Source organism: Lonchura striata, chromosome 4 (assembly GCF_046129695.1).
Source record: "Lonchura striata isolate bLonStr1 chromosome 4, bLonStr1.mat, whole genome shotgun sequence".
Lineage (NCBI taxonomy): Eukaryota > Metazoa > Chordata > Aves > Passeriformes > Estrildidae > Lonchura > Lonchura striata.
Genome location: NC_134606.1, coordinates 2,416,972 through 2,437,034, shown reverse-complemented (window position 1 = coordinate 2,437,034; position 20,063 = coordinate 2,416,972). Strand labels below are relative to the sequence as shown.

General features: G+C 41.5%; 1 protein-coding gene across 1 annotated transcript in view; it reads right to left on the bottom strand.

Annotated features, from left to right (window-relative positions):
- DNAAF9 (dynein axonemal assembly factor 9) overlaps positions 1-18,872 on the bottom strand; it is a 71,179-nt gene extending 52,307 nt beyond the window's left edge. Inside the window, exons 1-4 of the mRNA XM_021526813.2 lie at positions 18,759-18,872; positions 8,326-8,405; positions 2,496-2,615; positions 1,544-1,668 (exon numbers count right to left, since the gene is read on the bottom strand). Of these exons, the coding sequence (XP_021382488.2) occupies positions 1,544-1,668; positions 2,496-2,615; positions 8,326-8,405; positions 18,759-18,841 (408 nt within the window). The 5' untranslated portion in view covers positions 18,842-18,872. The remainder of the gene's footprint in view (positions 1-1,543; positions 1,669-2,495; positions 2,616-8,325; positions 8,406-18,758) is intronic.
- Positions 18,873-20,063: the final 1,191 nt, after the last annotated feature.

The window sequence follows — 20,063 nt, the reverse complement described above, 5'->3', positions numbered from 1 at the left end:
TTCAATAGCTGAGAATGCAGCTGCACTGGCAACTGTGTGGTAAGAACTTCTCTGCTCCTGATTCCAAAGTGCACATGTTCTCCCAGCATCAGATTTGCCCTTTCAGCAAGGATTTTGGCAACAAAAAAGCCTTGTGAAGCCAGGCTTTAGCTTTTGCTGTGGCATGTTTCAACCTGGGGCTCAGCTGTTGTTATCCTAACAAGAATTATGCCTCTCTGCTGCATTCCTGGAATTGCATCCACAACAAGTTTTGGGATCCATGGACAAGGTATTTATAAACTGGAGCAAGATCAGTGGAGGGCCACCACAATCAGTGGGCTGCAGCACTTGTCCCAGAAGGAGAGATCCAGGCTTGCTCAATATGTTCACCTCAAACCCACCAAAATATTACTGAGATGGTGAAGTCAGGCTCTCCACAGTGGTCATGAAAAAAGACATGATTTAAAACAAGCCAGGCTTGGGTTTGACAAAAGGAAACACTTTTTCACTAGGAGGACAGTGAGAAAATGCAGCACAGAGCCAGCAGAGGTTCTGCAGTCATCCTTGGATGCTTTCAACACCCAGCTGCAAAAAAAACTTGAGTAACCTGATCTCACCACTGAAGCAGGAGGCTGGAAAAGATGATCTCCAGAGGCTCCTTGCAATCTGAATTATTTCCTAATTCTGTGATCTAAGCTATCAGCCAGACACATAAAAACACAACCAGTCTATTGGAAGCCTCATCACTTCCAAGATGGAAACTCAAGGGAACAAAAAGTTTCTCTCCCTGACTTACCCATTCATTTTTCCCCTGGCTTCACTCACCATCACAGGCTCCAAACCCACTCCCTGCAGAATTCAGCATAATTCTTAACTTAGAAAAGGAACTACACAGAACTTCATGTAGGAAGAGGCATTTCCAGTCTCCACTGGAATGAAAAGGTCCTTATTCTACACCCAAAGAGTATTTTCATTTTTCACACCTCTAAAAATACTTCACAACAATAAATGGACTTTTTCTAGAATACTTTGACTTTTAAGTTCAAGATGAAAGTCACATCAGTCATGGGATGTAGTGGAAGTGAGGTTAACAGTTCCTGACAGAAAGATTTAATAGTTAAAATGAAAATACATAATGAAATCTCTATTTTAAAGGACTTACTAAGCCCATCTTTTCTAATATTCTCAAACTACTGGCAGACAATGCAACCATTGCTTTGGCAGCAAACAAGGCTGATGTGGGAAATCTCAGCATTGACTGTGATACTTTATTCACATTTTGCATTTTTCACAACCCAATTTTTTTCCCCTCATTAAAATATCACTTAGATCAAAACAACAGCAATTAGTGGGAGAGAGGAGCAATTTGTCCTCATTGACAACATACTCTTCTTGCAGACTTTAGCAAATTATTAATACCCAGATATACAAACATATCACACCTCTGCTGAGGAGGAAAGAGAAAAAAGGCTTCTGGAAAGAATGTTTTTAGAAGTTCCACTTTAAGGATCAGCTCATTAACAAGTTCATTAGCAAATCTTGTCTGCATTCATTTTTCACTTACCTCATTTTCAGTCAGACAGTGGAAATGCAAGTTCCTCCAGTGTGCCACATAGGGTAAAAGATGATTGTAATTCACAGGGTTGCAGTACAGATGAACACTGTCAGGTTTTATTAATATGATTATATCTGCAACAAGCAGAACAAACATTCCATCATCAGAACTCCACACACTACAGAAACTGAACAGAAAACATTTTTTCTATTACGCATTCCATTAAAAAAAGAAAATTCTTCAGCTATCTGAATGCAGTGCAATTCCTGATTTCTTTTAAACAAGCAGAAGAAGCAGCCACAGACAGTTCCAAGCACAAGAGCACTTGTTACTGTTCCAGACAACGGGGGGGTAATTCCCAAGTCTTGCACAGAACTTGCATCAGCCTGTCCTTTGTGCAGCCAAGAGGGTCAGGATGAGTCTTCCCAGAGCACTTCCAGAACTCTGAATTCCAGCAGCTCTTGCCTAACGTTACATCAGAGTTGCTTCAACTAAAAACTATCAACACCACAGCCTATGGGGGAGATATCCAAAAGTTTCATACAAATAAGAGAATAATAAGCTGTGATCACAGGGCCACATTCCAAGTATGACAAAGGTGAGTAAATGCGGGGAAGTAAAAAGAGCTCAAGTACTTTAGAAGTGCAGAGGTGTGATCACACAGTATTAACAACATGTACATGCATACATTGACTGAACTAATGGACTGTAATTGGGTAAGTTTACAACATTTCAGGTAAATTGTGGAGCATAATACATAGGAAATATATCTTTTTATGTTTAAAAATTAGTCCTTCAGCAGTGTTCCTAAGAAGATCCTTCAGCAGTGTTTCTAAGAAACATTTTTCAGGCATATACAGACAACGTGAGACTTAATGACCTTTATTTTTTTTTTTCTTATGTCACTTTTTCTGCTCATCTTCTGTCCAGAACAGGTAAAAATGCTGAGAACATTACTCACCATCCAGAACTTCCTCAGGAAAACCTGTCCTTTCAAAGTCGTTGTTGTTCTGGTTGTACAAACCAAAGAGCAGATAATTTGCCAGCTCCCTGCACCCTTCATTGTATCGACTGTCTATCCCTGCAGAAGCAAAACCACAGGAGAATTGTTGTGTGTCCTAATACTGCACACCTGAAAAGTTTCTTTTCTTCCCCAATTTAATAAATTTTAAAGCAGGAGTATGAACTCAACTCCTCAACTGAACACACTGAGAGAACAGTAAGGAAAAAGGAGTTTTTGCAAGATCACTGACACACACTGACATCCCCCTTTCAACCTAAATCCACGAGTATTCCTTAAAAATTTTAAATGTCTTGTTTTCTGCCATGCTCTGAATCTAAAATTCCATTTTTTCTAGTAATTCAAACATCTGTCTGGATGCATTCTAATTAATATGTTCTTGATTGAAGCTCCCTAACAAACTAATCCCGTGACCCAAATCTCCTGCTTTAGAATACATGATTAAACATTATCTTATCAGTGTTATAGAGCAATCCCTGAGTCACCAGAGAGCCACTGCAGACTTCTGACAATTTGTAAAAAGGTGTTCTGACAAAAAATATGGGGCACAAAGAGCTTCCAAGAAAACTTTTCCTGGTCCTTGGGAAAATTAAGTGAAAATAGCTGAAGATCTGGAGCATGAAGAGACAAAAGATGAATACAAAAGGAAAGGAATGAAGCCACAGATTTAGAAATTATTTTCATCAATCTTCACCTCTCTGGTTGACAGTCACAGTCATAATTCTACTGTAATAAACCCAGGATTTTCAAACAAGTACAACTGCACATAAAGCACCATCCTTATTATTCACATTTCACAGAGGTCACCAGTCTTGACTGCCAAAAATTCCTCTAATGGCAAGTTTTCCTACCAAGTTATATTAGAATTCAGTGGAATGCTTGCCAACAAGCTTGGATTTGTTACATTAGGATACAGTGGAATGGCTGCCAACAAATTAGGATTTGTTACCACTGTTAAAGGAGAGATCAGGACATTGATAATGTAATAACATGGCCTGAACATTTGAGTCTCAGCACTTGAATTGGAAACCAAAACAGCCAAGAGTCACCTGGACTTGACAAAAATTGAAACAAACCTTAGGTTCTCCTGTTTATGCTCCTTTTTCATGTTATGCTTCAGCTTTAGAGGGCTAACCAGATAATGTGTCTGCATCCAGCTACTGAATCCCACATCTTAATAAACTCTTTGTTCAGTAATTTTGGGCAGTTCCCAAGGTATTCCAAGGTATCTGATATTTAGTGGAAAGCTGCCTCACATCTGTCCCAGCTTTCTCAGCCCTCAAAGTTGTTAATTTTCCAGCCATAATCTTTGAATTCTCATTCTCCTGCTGCTTCTGACCTCTCACTTAAGGTGTCCCTCTATTTTATTTACATTTTCAGCCCCATGAAAGCAGGCACACCAATGTAATCTGGAATTCAATGGGACTCAACATACAAATATTGCTGCCAAAGCTCTCGTGTCTAGGTGGGATTTTAGTTACAAACAAGTGGAGACTCCCTTCTTGCAGGAAGAAACTGTCCCATTGTTTTAGGGAAACTCTATTTAAATATAATCAGTCTCCTTGGAATCAGCTGCAGCCTTGGCAAGTGAGCACACATGATCTCCTGAGGATAATCTGTTTCACTGATTACCTGCCCGAGGCACCTTCTGAAGGCTCAGAGGAGCAATAATCTGGCACAGACACACTGAAAAGAGCTGGGAATGTCCAGCCCAGAAAAGAGAAGGCTCCAGAAAGACCTCAGAGCCCCTTCCAGTGCTAAAGAGGCTCCAGGAGAGCTGGAGAGGGACTTGGGACAAGGGCATGGAGGGACAGGACAAGGGGGAATGGTTCCCCAGTACCAGAGGGCAGGGTTGGATGGGATATGGGGAAGGAATTGTTCCCTGTGAGTGTGGGGAGGTCCTGGCACAGGGTGCCCAGAGAAGCTGTGGTTGCCCCTGGATCCCTGGAAGTGTCCAAAACCAGGCTGGACAGGGCTTAGAGCAACCTGGGATAGTGTAAGGTGTCCCTGCCACAGAGTTAAAACCACGTAATCTTTAAGATTCCTCCAATTTAAACTATTCTATGATCCTGTGATTCTAATTTCTGGAATTTTTGTTTTCCTTAAAGCTGGGCCATGTTTTCAGTGATTGTTCTTTACCTGGGACTTTCTGCAGTCTCAGAGTTCACAATAATTAAGAAATACTGCAGTGTCATCAGTTAACATGTTTTATGGAATTAAATTAGCAGCAAAGGCAAAAGCAAAGAGTTTAAGATTTTATCTGGGTATAGCAGCTCAGAGCAGGGAAAATCTTCCAAGCCAAACCCCAAACCCCTGCTTTTTCAGTTAATGACAGAAGGAGAGGAAGAGAAAACAAAAGATCTTAAAGGGGGACAGCTGACAAATTTAACTCTTATAATAGAGGACATGGGTGAATTTAGTGCTTACAGATCACTGACAACCATGCAGGGAAGGCATTTGTTTAACATAAAACCATGAATTCTGCAGAATATTTGGCATTTGTGGTTTACTTGGGTCTTTCAAGTGTCCTGTCCAGACAGGAGCCTTCACACTGAGGCTTTAGTAATATTCTACAGAAACATATGGAGTTAAAGGAACAGATATAGTTAGCAGAAAACAAACAGGAAACGAAACAATGACCAAGATAAGATACCCCCGAGAGCATATCAGGAATCCTCCCCAGAACAATGGGCAAGGCCATTAATTAGGAAAGCCCGACGCCTGTCTCCAGCTGAGCTGGGAGTCTGTAAGTCCCCCGCCTGTTCCCAAACCGTGGCCGGGTGTGGGCAGGCAGTGAGTCAGCCTGAGCCCCGAAATTCCTGCTCTGCTCCCCAGGCAGGGCAGGGCTCAGCTGCCCGTTCCGTTTGCTACACGGGCAGAAAACTTTCTGGCCAAATCCGGTGGGGAAATCTGTCTGCTGGATAAGGTAAAGTGGGTGCAGGATACCCCAGGGCACCGGCAGGGATGTGAAATGCACGTGGGGACAGGAGGGAATGGACACATCACCTCTACACAGCTCTGGAACTGCTGGCAGAATAATCCTTAAATAATCCTTCCAATTGTCTCTGTTTGGAAAGGGAATGGGATGAACGATCAGAGCAATGTACTAAAGGTTCTCAGAATGTGGGAGAAACCCCAGCAGGGAGAGCTCTGGGTGGGATGGATAAAATGGAAAAAAAAAAAAAAATCTAAAAAAGATCATGTGAACATTATCTTTCTTGGTTCTATTTTCTTTCTCACATATTGCTTTCTACATTATTTATTTAGATTATATATTTATAATCTAGAGTATATATATAAAAATTACATTATTTATATAATCTATATTATTATATAAATTATATATTATATTATATTATATATTTTATATTATAATTATATATTTTTATATAAATCAGATTATTTCTATAAATCTAGAATATTTATATATAAGTAATCTAGATTATTTATTTAGTTTATATATTTTATAGTAATATATAAATAATAGATATTAATATATTATAGATTGTATTATATAATATATCACTATATTTTATATTATATATTAATATCTAAATATATATTATTATATTACTCTAAATATATACTCTATAACATAAAATTATTATATATGATATTCCATATAATATATAAAATATATACAAATACATTATCTATATAATATTTTTTATATATTATATATATAGTATGTATCAACTAAAAACATAATCTAAATAAATCATCTAGATTATTTATAATCTAAAAAAGCAATATGTGAACAGAACCAAAGTAAAATAAATATTTACTGGAACAGCCTTGACAGTATCACTCTTCAAGGAGAATAAAAAATAAATAGCAATATTTGCAAAAATTCAGCTCAGCTGTGCTGAATGGTGCAACAGTTTAATCCACCACCAGAGCAGCTACAACTGCAGCCAGTTACAAACACATGCTGCTCACAGCAAATGCACATCCTCAGGAATCACAGCAACAGAACCACGAGCTGAACATCTCTGCTGAAAGGTAAGATGCCAAGAAACACCACTATCATAAAAAAATAGTTCACAGTATCATTTAAGTAGATCAGTTTGAACAGCAACACACAGCTGAGGCATCACAGCTTTTAAAAGACATTTGACATGCCAACCTCCAAATTCCTTTTTCATGTCAGTTGTGAGGCCTTTTCTCCCCAGCAAAGAATGCAGGAATGTTACCATGCAACCCCTTCAAAATCAGATTAGAGGATTCCTTTTAAAAATCAGCTGTAACCACATTTAAATAATTGTATCAACAGTGGGTCAGTTCCCATCTCTCTCTGAGATCTCACAATGCTGGGTTTAATTTTAGTACAAATATTAATGAACTTGAAGCAAAGCTGTGGAAGTTTATACAGGTTTTATCTCACAGCCCAATATGAAACTAAAGTTGAGGTGAGGGAACTGCATTAACTCCAGGCTATTAAAAGCAGCCAAGTGAAACAGAACATGCACTGACTGTAAAAAAACATAGTTGTGAGTATTCACTTTCCACACAAGTCAAGAGGATGTAAAACTACATGGGTTTTGTCATCAGAAGCTTGTATTTGATGACAGATTTAATGCATTTATAACAGTGACATGCCTGTTTCATGGAAGTCATGCCAAAAATTCTGCAGACTACAGGAGCCAGGCCAGAGCAGACAAGAGTCCCATTGTGGGTGCTGAGAGATCAGGGCAAAGCACAAATCTCCCAACAAAACACACCTCCTGTATTTCCATACCACAAGTGCTTATTTATTAAGAGGTATGTTCTTATGAATAGAATTAAATCCTCCACACAACACTGAGGATTACACAAAGCAATTCCTTTGTTTTCCTTAAAGCTGGGCCGTGTTTTCAGTGACTGTTCTTTACCTGGGACTTTCTGCAGTCTCAGAGTTCACAATAATTTTATGGAATTAAATTAGCAGCAAAGGCAAAACCCAAGGAGTTTATCCTGTATGATTAAGTTTCACTGGAAGGCTGACACAGTGACCTCACAGAGCTTCTGGCTGTACAGTTACTACTTAGTCAGAGACTTAACCTCTTACCCCAGACAATGCAGGGTAGGAAGGGTCAGCTGTACAGTTAGCACTGACTAGAAGAAAATGAGGTTATATATATTTATACATTTCATTTTGTGGTCCACTAACTGAGCTTTGAGTTTTCTTGCTACATAATTAAAAAACAGAATAAAACAAAAAAAAAAAAAAAACAGACTGTGATATCACTTCCTACACAGAACTTCTTTAGTGCTACAGCAGATTTCTTCTCTTAAACTGCAATATATTATTTAAACAATCACTCCTCAAGTCCTTTTCTCTAAGGACTCAAGTTTTAAATAATAATGTCTGCATTTTTCCTTTAAGATCTTGACACTGATTATATAACATTAAACAAGAGTCAATGAAATGGTATTAAGGCAATACAAAACCCCTGTTATTTTCCTACAGCACACTTGCACATGTGCTCCTTTATTTCCTGCTGCCCTTTTCTCCCAGTCCCAGAAGAAATAAAGCACTGAAACCACATTAATTTCACGTGCCAACATTTAACTCCTAACTGCTTCCTGGGTTTCTTAGGCCACTCTTTAAAATTCTTTGCTCAAAATTAGTAAATAGGTTGAAGAACTGTTTAGGGAGGAGAGAGTGTAACATCAGCTGTTCATGCCCTGAGAAACCAGGCTGGGGCTTGGAGCAGCAAAATGATTTTCTTCTTTCTGAAACTCATGGTATCTTTATCAACATAATGAGAACAAAAAATGTAACACTAACCTAAAATGCAGAGGATTCCATCAGGCTGAGATTTGCTGCTCTGTGTCAGGATAGTCTGAATATTTCGGAGGCGGCTGCAGCTGCAAAAGAAAGAGAATTTGTCCTCAAGGTCACTGTTGAGAAATGTCCAACTGGGAGGCTGAAGAGCTGACCCAGCTTTGTTTTCTTTATTACAGAAAGTAAATGGACACACTTCAACATGGGGATTTCTTCTTGAGACATGGACCTTAAATCAAACCACTCCTGATTATTTTTGCCCACTAAAAGATGAAGTCCACAGCACTGAGAGAGGAGAGGAATTTTTAACTATTCCTTCAATCCACGAGCTCTGTTAATCTCCAGCGTGGCAAAAATTGCTGCTCAGTTTGCTCTCACCTGGCCAGCAAAATTCCCTTTTCTACCAGAGAAGCAAAAAGCAAAGTAACATCAGAAGGGACCACGGGTGCACCTACATCCCAACAAGAGTTTGGGAAAGAGTTCTGGCACCTCCAGCACCATCAGGAGAATCATTAAGGTTGGAAAAGACCTCCAAGATCATCAATTCAAACATGAAACAGAAATTAAACAAATTTTGCCAAATATTGCTGAGATTTTTTTACCATAAAAATGAATAATTTATTATATAAATTTTAATTCATCTGTCCAATATTTATCTTTAAACCAGGCAAAAATTCCATCTGCAACAGCCAGATAGATTTTTTATAATCAAAGTGAATAGTTCATTATATACATTTTAATTCAGTTGCCCAATATGCATCTTTCAGCTACAACAGCCACACAGAGAGCAACACAATTTGTGCTTCCAGGCAACATTCTGTGAGTTTGTTTAAATACAGATAAAAGACAAGAAATTTCACTGTTGCTATTACTGAATGGGATTTTTTGTTTATAGACTTGTTTATAGAACTATGAGCTGTTCAGCTCCAGGAAACAAATGTCTCTAACAGAAGCACTCAAATAGAGCTAAATTTATGAGCAGTTCAAACAAACAATAAAGTAAGGTCAAATATTTCTATTTTCAGCATTACTTTAGCCAAGTAAAAAAGCAAATAGGTCTTTTCAGCAATACTACAATTATCATGCTCTACTTTTTCTGAAAGAAAGATTGTACATGAAAGGTTTCCATTATGGCAAATCTAAGTGAAATTCAAACATCAGTGATAAAGGACACACAACACTTCATTTGGAGATACTTCCACAGGAAGCACAAAGTCACTGCAGTCTCCAGCATTAATTTTATCCCTTTTTAGGTCAAATGTTTCAGTTCTGAATCCCTCAATTTTCCTTTTTACCTGGAATATTTCAATTAATATTACATGGATGGATGGATGGATGGAAGGATGATGGATGGATGGATGGATGGATGGATGGATGGATGGATGGATGGATGGATGGATGGATGGATGGATGGATGATGGATGGATGGATATTTTGATCCAGTCTTAGATATGAAAACAGAAATTAAAGCTACTGATGACAGCAAAGACTTCATCAGGTACTATCAGATGTTTGCCCACATGGGTGATGCCAGGAAGTCCACAAAAACCACACAGAACTTTATGCTACACATTTAAGCAACTACTAATTATTCATTCTTCCAAACTTCACCTAAACCTGACTCTCACAGCTGTACAAAATTAAGGTTTGTATCTTATTCTGGAGAATTTTCATCCCATCATTAACCAGGAGCCCAGAGCAGCTGGCTGACAGATGATTCACTACAAGCTATTCAGAGCTCATCTTTTTATACTTCCCATATCACGAGATAGAGAGCAGAAAAAAAATCCCCAGACTCTTCACTGTGGGCACAAATTGCACTTATTTCATTTGTTGGTATGGAAACAGCAACACAAGTTGCACAAGCCCACAGTTATTTAAGAGCAGCTGCAGGATTGCTGGAGCCTCTGTGGAAAAAAAAAAAAAAAAAAAAAATTCCAAGAATATGAAAACAAATTTTTGTACAAAGCTGTCCAGAAGTGAAATCTTTCTCAAAATGCTTCTTGACCTGCCTGCAAAGGAAATGTTTCCATGATTTCTCAGAGGATCTGAAGGACAAATTGGAAGGATTGGGAGAAAAACTATGTCCAAGGACTTCTGCATTGACACAGCAAGCAGCCCCCAGAGTGACTTTTAATAAAGCATTTTCCATATCAGAGGATGCATTTTCCTGTTCCTGCTCAAAGTGAGGAAAGAAGCAGTCAACAGGAAAAATGCTGAGGGCACAAAAAGGAGATTTTCCCTCAGCTCCTCAAAAACAAGATGCAATAATTCTTTTGCTGTTGTCAACTCTGAAGGCCAATTTAATTCTCCAGACAAAACCAGGTTTTTTTAAGGACCTGTAACATTTTTAGAACTTCTTAAGCATTATATACAGAGCAGCAATACACATCTTGATTTTGCTATCCTTTTTTTCCCCTCCCTGTACTGATCACTTACAGAAAAAATTGTTAGAATTCAATTTCACAAAGAACAATTATGGAAACTCATGGGGAAAGACTTCTTCCATTTCATTAAAAAATATTACCTAGGAAACAAGATAAGCTATTCCTAAGGTATTTAAATTTTAATTTCAAAGGCTTCTAAAGAGTGACCCAATAAAACACATTTATAATTTAAAAGAAGGTAGTGTTATGAGCCCTTGCAAGAAGACCAGAGCAGAGAAAAGCAAAATAAATGGTGTTTTCATCTTCTGGAGTTCTGGGAAAGTATTTTCTGATCAGTGCAAGTGTTGGGTAGAGAAAGGGAAGAAGAACTGGGAGAGGAGAGTCCTTGCAGGTTGGGTATCTTTCCTTATTTTAAGTTTTCAGGTTGGCAATTTTACTCTCCTTGAATTATTTTCATTATTTTTCAAATAAATTATAACTTTGGTGCAGCCCTTAAACATTTCTGCCAGGGTAAATGTGGATGTCAGTGCTGTGTGTCCCGACACAAAATGTGAAAGCACAGAGCAAATTATACATTCATTATTTCACAATAAGATGTTATGTCCAATAAAGGTATTTATTTCCTTCTTAATATTAAACAGATATTTAGCAGAGTATTTTTCCTAGCCTTATTTAAGAAGTGAGAGAAAGAGAGAATTCTTTGAAAAAAGAATTTTCAACGTCATTTCAAGTGTGGATAAATCATTACATTCAAAGGCTGACACTAAACACAGAAGACTTGTGTGCCTGAAGAAAGATGCCATTCAGAAATAGGGAAGAGAATAATTAGAATTCTTACAACATGCTTTTAAACAATACAGGCTAAACTGTGTATAAAGTCAGAGGGGGGAAAATAAAGGCATTTTCTTGGATTTCACATTCAACAGTCATCTGACAAAAACAAAAAGACTGTCCTGGGAACAAAAATCCATGACTTTTCCCATCTCCAAAACAAGCACTCATTTTTGTTTTGCTCCAGCAGCACAAATTCATATGGAAACAACAACCTCCACATAAACCTGTGGGCCTTGGGATGCTTCCCTGGAAGTTGTGGCTCTGGATCCACCATCTACATAACCACAATTACACATACAGTAACCTGCTGCTGAAAAAAAAAAAAAAACACAAAAAAACAGGTGTGCTCGGAAACTAAGGAAGCTCCAAAATGCTGGATTTCACCAAGATTTGGGCAAGACAAGAGCTGGAAGCTATTTATCCACCTACGAGACAACTTCTGGAGCAGGTAAGAAGTTGAAATAAGTGAAGTGGGAATTTTTGCACCACTTTTGAGCAGAAGCTGGGATTTCTCTGTTGGTTTAAAGCAAGATAAAATCTCCTGGTGCTGCAAGGGATAGTCTCACCCTTCTCGCTGCCTTTCTGTCTGCACTAACGATCTCCAAGCCATGTGTCAGGTCGGATCAGCTTATGGATCCAAACAACCTCCAGCCCAGGAATTAAAAAGAAAACAACTCTTTCAAACAGCAGCAAGCTGAGCTGACTGCTGATGAAGGCAGGTCAAAAGGCAAAGCCACGTTTTGGGGTGACATCTGGCAATAAAGAGGGCTTGGGCCAATTAAGGAACTGTACCTTGAGGTACTTGATATTCCGCTAATCTTGGACTAGATCCAGACAAAAAAAAAAAAAAAAAAGAGGGGAGATAATTGACAATCATTAACTTCTAAGAATTAGTGCTCATCTGTTCACGTCTTCACACTAATTATGCAAAGTACCTCGCTTTACAACAGCCAGCCTGTCACAGCTTGGTAGCAGACACGGCGCTGCAAGGCACGTCTGTTGGCAAATAAAGAGAATATTAACAACTGTGCCTTTCTCCATCACAAAGAACAAATCCATTTCCTCAAGAAAGCCACGAGGTGTTTGAATTTCCATTCCATCTTGTTTCTTCTCCCACAATGCTTTTTTCCCCTGGCTGCTGGCTGGATTTAACCTGCGTGCAAGCTGCCTTTTCTTGATGTGGTAATCCAGAATTGAGGCAGCATCAACATCAGGACTGATCCCTCTTGGAATCCTGGGCGCTGAGAATTTTCAACTTGCTGTGCTGAAGGGCACAGACCCACAAGAAAATATTATATTTAACCTGAGGCTGTGGAGAAAGCTTCCAAAATTGATTGATAGCACTGGGATTATGGGGATGTAGTTTGATTAGAGGTGTGTAATATCACAGAGTGGAAAACTTAAGAGTTTAAGGTTTTAAAATATACCAATATATATGGGGCAAGATGGAGATTTTAGGGCGGCGGCTGGTTGTTCTTCCTCACCTTCTTCGTGGGTTTGGGTGGTATTTTGTAATTGGAGAGAAAAGTCCACATTGTGTGTTATAAATACATAATACTGGCTTTTCACAAATATTAAAATTAATACTATGTGTGTTATGTTAGAAAATTATGCTGTATTAATCTCTCTTAAGTAGCGCTGTATTAATCTCCTTTAAGCAGTGTAGTAAATATAGTTTTTAAGCTATAGCATAATATTAAAATAGAAACTATGTGATGTAAGATACTTTTTTGTAACTAACTCAAGGAATAGAAAAGATAATCAAAAAATTCTTCACATTATCCTACATAGATCGAGATAACAGCAACAGACACCAAGATCCCAAGAGAACAATTGTTGTCTCCTTATCAAGAAAGCTCAGACTTGGAGGAACCAAGAAAGTTGATTTACAAGATGAGGGGGAAGCCAAAATTAAGCAAAAACACCTTAGTTTAAAAGAAATATTTGAATCATGTATGAGATATATGAATATGCAATAGCCTATTGCTTTTAAAGGGCAATCCTTTGTTAGCAAGGAGTGCTTTTTGGCAGAGTGCAAGGCACCCAGACCTCCGTGATTCTTTGCTTTTTATTATCTCTTATTGTCCTAATTTTCACTACTATTTTCATTACTATTAAACTTCTAAAATTTTAACAAAAATAAATGGCATTTTTCACATTGTGATTAGCTATTAGGTTCCAAATGAAAATAATTTAGGTGTCATTTCTTAATTGGACAGTTTAGCCTTAAAAGACCTTGTAACAACAAAAGAGATTTTGTGCCTTGTTAGTAGAATGCTGTAGAACTCACAACTTGTAATATAAAAAAAGAAATCATTAACATCTAAGCCTGAATGCAAAATATCATCTCAAGTGAGCCTGAATGCAAAATACCATCTCAAGTGCTGTCAATCTCAACCTTGACAGAGGCAGGAAAAAGAAGCTGAGAACCAGCAGATCCCTGCAAAATTCCCAGTGGATTCCCAATTCTCGGTGAATTCCCAGGTCCCAGTGGATCCCCACAGCCTGGCAGGGCTGCAGCTGTGTTTAATTGTGCCCAATTCAGGTGACAAAGGCTGGGATTTCGATTTTGGCTGATGTTTCACTCCTCCCCCACAAAGGCTTGGCAGCCCTAAAAACTCACATGTGGCCAGGGTTGGATGGATGGATGAATCACAGAGAAAATCAGAGATATCCCTGGCAAACCAGGGAGAATCCCCACTTTGAATAAATTTGTGCTGCTCACCAAAGTCAATGGTTTTACCAGTAACAGCCCAATTTACCATAAATAAATAAATTAAATAGAATTATAAATCATAGGGTTTTCCCCCCAAGTCTCCTTGTGAACATCTGTTTCCATTTTAGTCCCCGAGAAATCAAGTTTATATTTCTCGTGTCTTTTGCTGACTGCATGATTTCTATCAGAAACGTTGCCTGCTTTTGTTAAGAATCCAGGATTTTCCTGGATTTCTCACAGTCTGACATTATCTCCACCTTACTGTAGCTGTGAAAACAGACACCAAAAGACAAATTGAGCTAAAGATCCTCAGAATTTCACTGATTTCAAAATAACTCCTTCACTGCTTGGCACTCATAAAAGACAACATTCACCTACCTTAAAATATACATTAATTTCCCAGCTATTTTGTAAATTTATCTACAGCGAGCATAGGAATGTTGACTATAAATAGGAAATCAAGTAATTTTTTAGGAACAGTGAGAAAAAAATGGACATAGATAAATAAATTTTAACTTTGTGTGCATTTTCAGGACCAAATCTTGACCTTAAGTGGACAGGAATATTCAATTCTGTAATCCAGAGACCTCAAAGCACACAGGAACAAGCCTGAATCTCTCCTTACCAAACATCTGGAACTGCCTGATGTCATTCTGCACAATCACAAACTTTTTGAGGATATTTACTAAATGATGGGTTGCCCATCACTTACAAACCAGTCAGACCCTCAGCCTTGATGTTCTCTCTCTTTAAGAGGCTGATTTAAAAAAAACACGTCTGTATTTCCAATTTCTTATGTTGCATTATGGAGAGCATCAACTATTCCCTCCCAAAATTATTATCAGCTGAGAAAATGACAATAATTGAAAAAGATACAAAAAACCAGCAGCTCGAGGGTGATTATTCTGCCATCACCCACTGTGATTAAAAGGACAGGGCACTGCCAGGCACTTGGACAAAAATCAAAGTTGATTTTCAGTGTCTCAAGACTAAATTCACCTTCGGGGCTCATTCCTGGGCCACAACCTCTGGAGCCACGTAGCCACAAAGCTCCAAATCAGATGTTGAGATGATCACAAAGGGAGAATTCCAGCTGAAAGGTCCACACCATAGCTCTGCTCCTCCTCGTGGCAAATTTCCCTTCTACCTCTCTATTCCCATCAATCAAATGGTTCCACACTCCTCAATTTTCACTGTAGCAGACCCTAAGCATTTTTATTCCCCTAAGGTGGCAGAAAACCATCCATATTCAAGGAATGGCGGTTGTTTCTCTTTTTTTCCTCCTGTACTTCAAGTTAAATCTGCTCTCTCTTTGCATTGCTAAAATACAGCACAATTCGTTAAAAAAAAATAATTCCAATGCAACTGAGCTCTTACAAAATCCTGAACCTCGGCATAATTACATAAGGAAGACACGAGCACAGAAAAATTTGTTAATCTTGCATCACAGACAAGTCCCCTACAAACCACAACAACTCTTTGGTCCCGTGCTTCCAAATACCCCACTCATGGAAAAAAAAGCCACATATTTAACCACGACAAGATTAACAACAGAACAGTTTAGAGCAGGAGAATGTTAAGCACAGAGGAAGTAGACAACTGAAAAATTAACCCAAGGACTCATTTTGCATTTCCCCACATGGATACATGGTGAGAACTCATCGGTATTATGTTACCACTATGGAAAATGAATAATGAGGATTTGCTTACTGTGTTTTACATAAAGGTAATTCAGATTGGGTGGGTGCAGAGCGCTCTGAAATAGAACAAATCTGCATTGATTTTCTGATGCAGATATTTAAAACAAACACTTCATAGGAATTCTGTTAAGAAATTCATGTATTCACAAGGAAAACACTTATTTACCACTAAACACAGGCACATGAAAGATGACATCACCTCCTAAAAAGACTTCCCTTTTTTTGGACAGCACTTCTCTCTTACTTAAGGGATTTTTTCTTTTCTATTTCCAAACCCATTCTTTACTTGTTACAATGCTGAGGGTCGCCAGCTCCCAAGGTGCCACATGGCAGACCAAAGCTCTCAAGTATGTGGAAGAACTCCAAGAATTATCTCTGGCTCTTTCTCTAGTCTTTATATAGTCTGAAGAATTTTTCCATTCCTCTTTGGGAACTTGGGGGCAGGGGGAGGAGGGTAACAGATTGTTTTGTTTTAAGTTATTTTTATTAACTGCATTCTATCTGCTGACTGCCTAGGAAATTTATTGCAAACGCTGGCCTCCATCTGGCCTGACAATAAAAAAATTTTTAAAGAACTGCACGAGAATGAACGTTAAGGAGAAAAAAAAATTAACAGATGACATGGCTCCTACAAATGCACCAAATTACAGTTGCTGGCTGCATCTCCCAGTGGAGCTCAAAAGCTTGCAGATGTTCAGAGAGTCTAAATGTTCTCATGACAACTCTAAAACAGGGTCTCAGATTACAAAAATCACTCAGGAAGAGAAAGGCTTGAGTGGAAACCATTTTCTCTCTCAGCAATTTTTTTTTTTACCATCTTGGCATTTCATTACCCATCATGAATTTTCAGATTCTTTACAGCTCTAAAGAAATACTACGCTCTTTCTAAATAATTAAGGTTAATTTATTCAGTGAAAAAAAAATTATATGAAAAGGTCATTTTTCTTTCTGTCTTATTTTCAATTTACAAAGGGAGAGAGGGAAAATAACCAGCTGTGTTCACGCGTTTCAAGCCAGCAGAACAAGCTCCATTTCTCCCTCTCTCACTGCAGAATTCCTCATTTCACTGGCAAATTGTCCAAAAAGTGAAAATGCTTTTGTTCCCTCCTTGTACTTAAGATAAAAAGCTGTTTGGTTTTGGTGTTTGTTTGTGTTTTAATTGAAAATCTACAGCAAGCAGAGACCCAGGTAGCTTGGCCAAGTGTTTGTCTGCGATTCACGTGCAAGGTCTCCATTCCCTGATTATCTGGCTTCCCACTGCTGAATACTTCCATGTATTGTGCTGGAACTATTGAAAGCATCAAGCACTTCAGTTCCTGGGCTGTCCTTTGTGGTTCCATAAAACGGAATCATGGAATCATTTCGGTTGGAAAAGCTCTCCAAGACCATCGAGTCCAACTGTTACCCCAGCACTGCCAAAGCCACCATTAAACCTCGTCACTAAGCACCACAAAAATGGTTTTTAACTGCCTTTTAAATACCTGGACACTCTACCACTGCCCTGGGCAACCTGTTTCAGTGCTGGACAATCCTCCCAGCAGAGAAATATTGCTTAACCTCCAACCTAAATCTCTCCTGGCACAACTCGAGGCCGTTTGCTCTGTTCAAAACCTTCAGATAATGGGCTGCAGCCTCATACACAAGGGTGCACCTTAAGTCTCCAAAAGGAAACAGAGCTCTGGCAACCTAAGGATACCTGAGCTGACACCTGAGCTCCCACAGAGCCAATGCCACCATCTCACATGTCCCCACACCCTAGCTCCTGTCAAGCCCAACCCAACATATTTTCAGAGCTCAGGAAATTTTATTACCTTTGTATCCACAAACCCCCCAGCAGGTGCCCACACAAATACAGCCTCTTCTTTCCCTCCATAATCCCTCAACCCATCCCAAACCTCCGCTATCCCTATCCTAATTCACTTTTCCTGCCTTTCACGTGCCTTTTTTTTCCCCCTTATTGCCAAAACATCCCACGCCGACCCCCTCCCGAATCAGTCCCAGGTTTATCTCCTAGAGAAACACAACCCCAAACCCACTCTCTGCACACCAGCCCTGCTCCAAGCCCCCCGTGATGTCCTGCTGCTCTTCATCCACCGCAGCCTCCCACTCACCCTCCTTCAGCAGGATTCCGCCTGTGACAATCCCTCCATCCGCAAGGTCACATCAGGCCCCTGTCTGGGCCACCAACACCTCCCTCCCGGTAGCCACCTGCCAAATCTACCCGTCCCCATCATGGCCAAGCCTTTCCCTCTCGTTCTCAACCCCACAAAAACCCCTTAATGATCCCTCCACAGCTCAGTGCCAAGGCACGCCAGAAAACCTCTCCTTAATGCCCCATCCCTCCTGTCCCACCCCAAAACCGTGCACCCCATCCTTCCCACCCCAACGCCTTCAATCCGGCGTTAAACCCTATTTTACCCCAAATCAGCACCGCCAGCTCTGCGAACACCCCGCCTTCTCCTTAAATCCTCATCCTACTGCTTAAAACCTCATCCCAACCCTTGTATTCCAGCGCGCTTCAGCACCTCCAAAGCGCTGCGCCCCGCATCCCTCGCACCCCAACGCCCCCAAACAGGCGTTTAACCCCATTTCCTCCACGAGCAGCGGCCCAGCTGTGAAAAGCCCAGCAAATCCCCGCACACCAAATCCCTTCTCGCTCCATCAAAACCCTCCACATCCCCCCCTCAGCGCCCCTCCAACAGACTCCGCACAGCCCTTCCCCACGCCACAGCCCCCTCAGCGCAGCCCTGCCGCTGGTTGTCACCCCTCTTTTCGCCTTCCCCGCTGTCCCTCCGGTACCTGACGAAAGGCCCCGGGGCTCGGGGCCGGGGCCGGTGCCGCGGGGGCGGCGGGAGGAGCGCGGAGCGGCCGCACAGCGCCATGGCGACCGCGATGCGCCCGAGGGACGGAGCGGCTCCGCCACTGCGGCCCCGCGCCCCGCCCCGCGCCGCGCGCACCACTCGGCCCGGGGGGGGGAAGGATACGGCACACCCGCACCGCTCCCTCCGCTCCCAGCTTTTCTGTCCGCGCAGGATTTATCCCGAGTTTTTTTCTCCTCTCGCAGGCAATGCGGTTGGGAATTCTTCGGTAGCGGCCCTAGCTGGGAGCAAACATAGCGGGCATGAGGTTGGTCACCCCTCCGGCAGGAATGGGCTGGTCCAAGTCCAGCCCTCTGCTCACACACCCCTCACGCCCCCCCCTCTTCGCTCTTGGGCGCGTCCAGCCCCCACCACAGCTGATGTTCAACCCCCCCTCCACGACGGGCGTGGGCTCGTCCGATGCCGGGGAGTCCCGGGGAGGGGCGGGGGGGTGGTGACAAGGAACCCCTGAGACCCCGGGAATGGGGGACAAGGGACCCCGGGAATGGGGGACAAGGAACCCCTGAGACCCCGGGAATGGGGGACAAGGGACCCCGGGAATGGGGGACAAGGGACCCCTGAGACCCCCGGGAATGGGCGACAAGGGACCCCGGGAATGGGGGACAAGGGACCCCGGGAATGGGGGACAAGGGACCCCTGAGAACCCCGGGAATTGGGGACAAGGGACCCCTGAGAACCCCGGGTATGGGGGACAAGGGACCCCGGGAATGCAGGACAGGGGATCCCTGAGACCCCGGGAATGGGGGACAAGGGACCCCGGGAATGTGGGACAAGGGACCCCTGAGAACCCCGGGATGGGGAACAAGGGACCCCTGAGACCCCCGGGAATGGGGAACAAGGGACCCCGGGAATGGGGGACAAGGGACCCCTGAGAACCCCGAGAATGGGGGACAAGGGACCCCGGGAATGGGGAACAAGGGACCCCTGAGAACCCCGGGAATGGGGGACAAGGGACCCCGGGAATGAGGGACAAGGGACCCCTGAGACCCCCGGGAATGGGGAACAAGGGACCCCTGAGAACCCCGGGAATGGGGGACAAGGGACCCCTGAGATCCCGGGGAGGGGGGATAAGGGACACCCCTGAAAACCCCTGGGACCTCCAAGCAGGGATGACATGAAGTGCCCTGGAACCCCGTGAAGCCCTCAGGGAGGGGTGTCACAGAGCCCCCTGAGAATGGGTGACACAAAACCATCTGGGGATGGGTGGCACAGAGCCCCAAGGAGC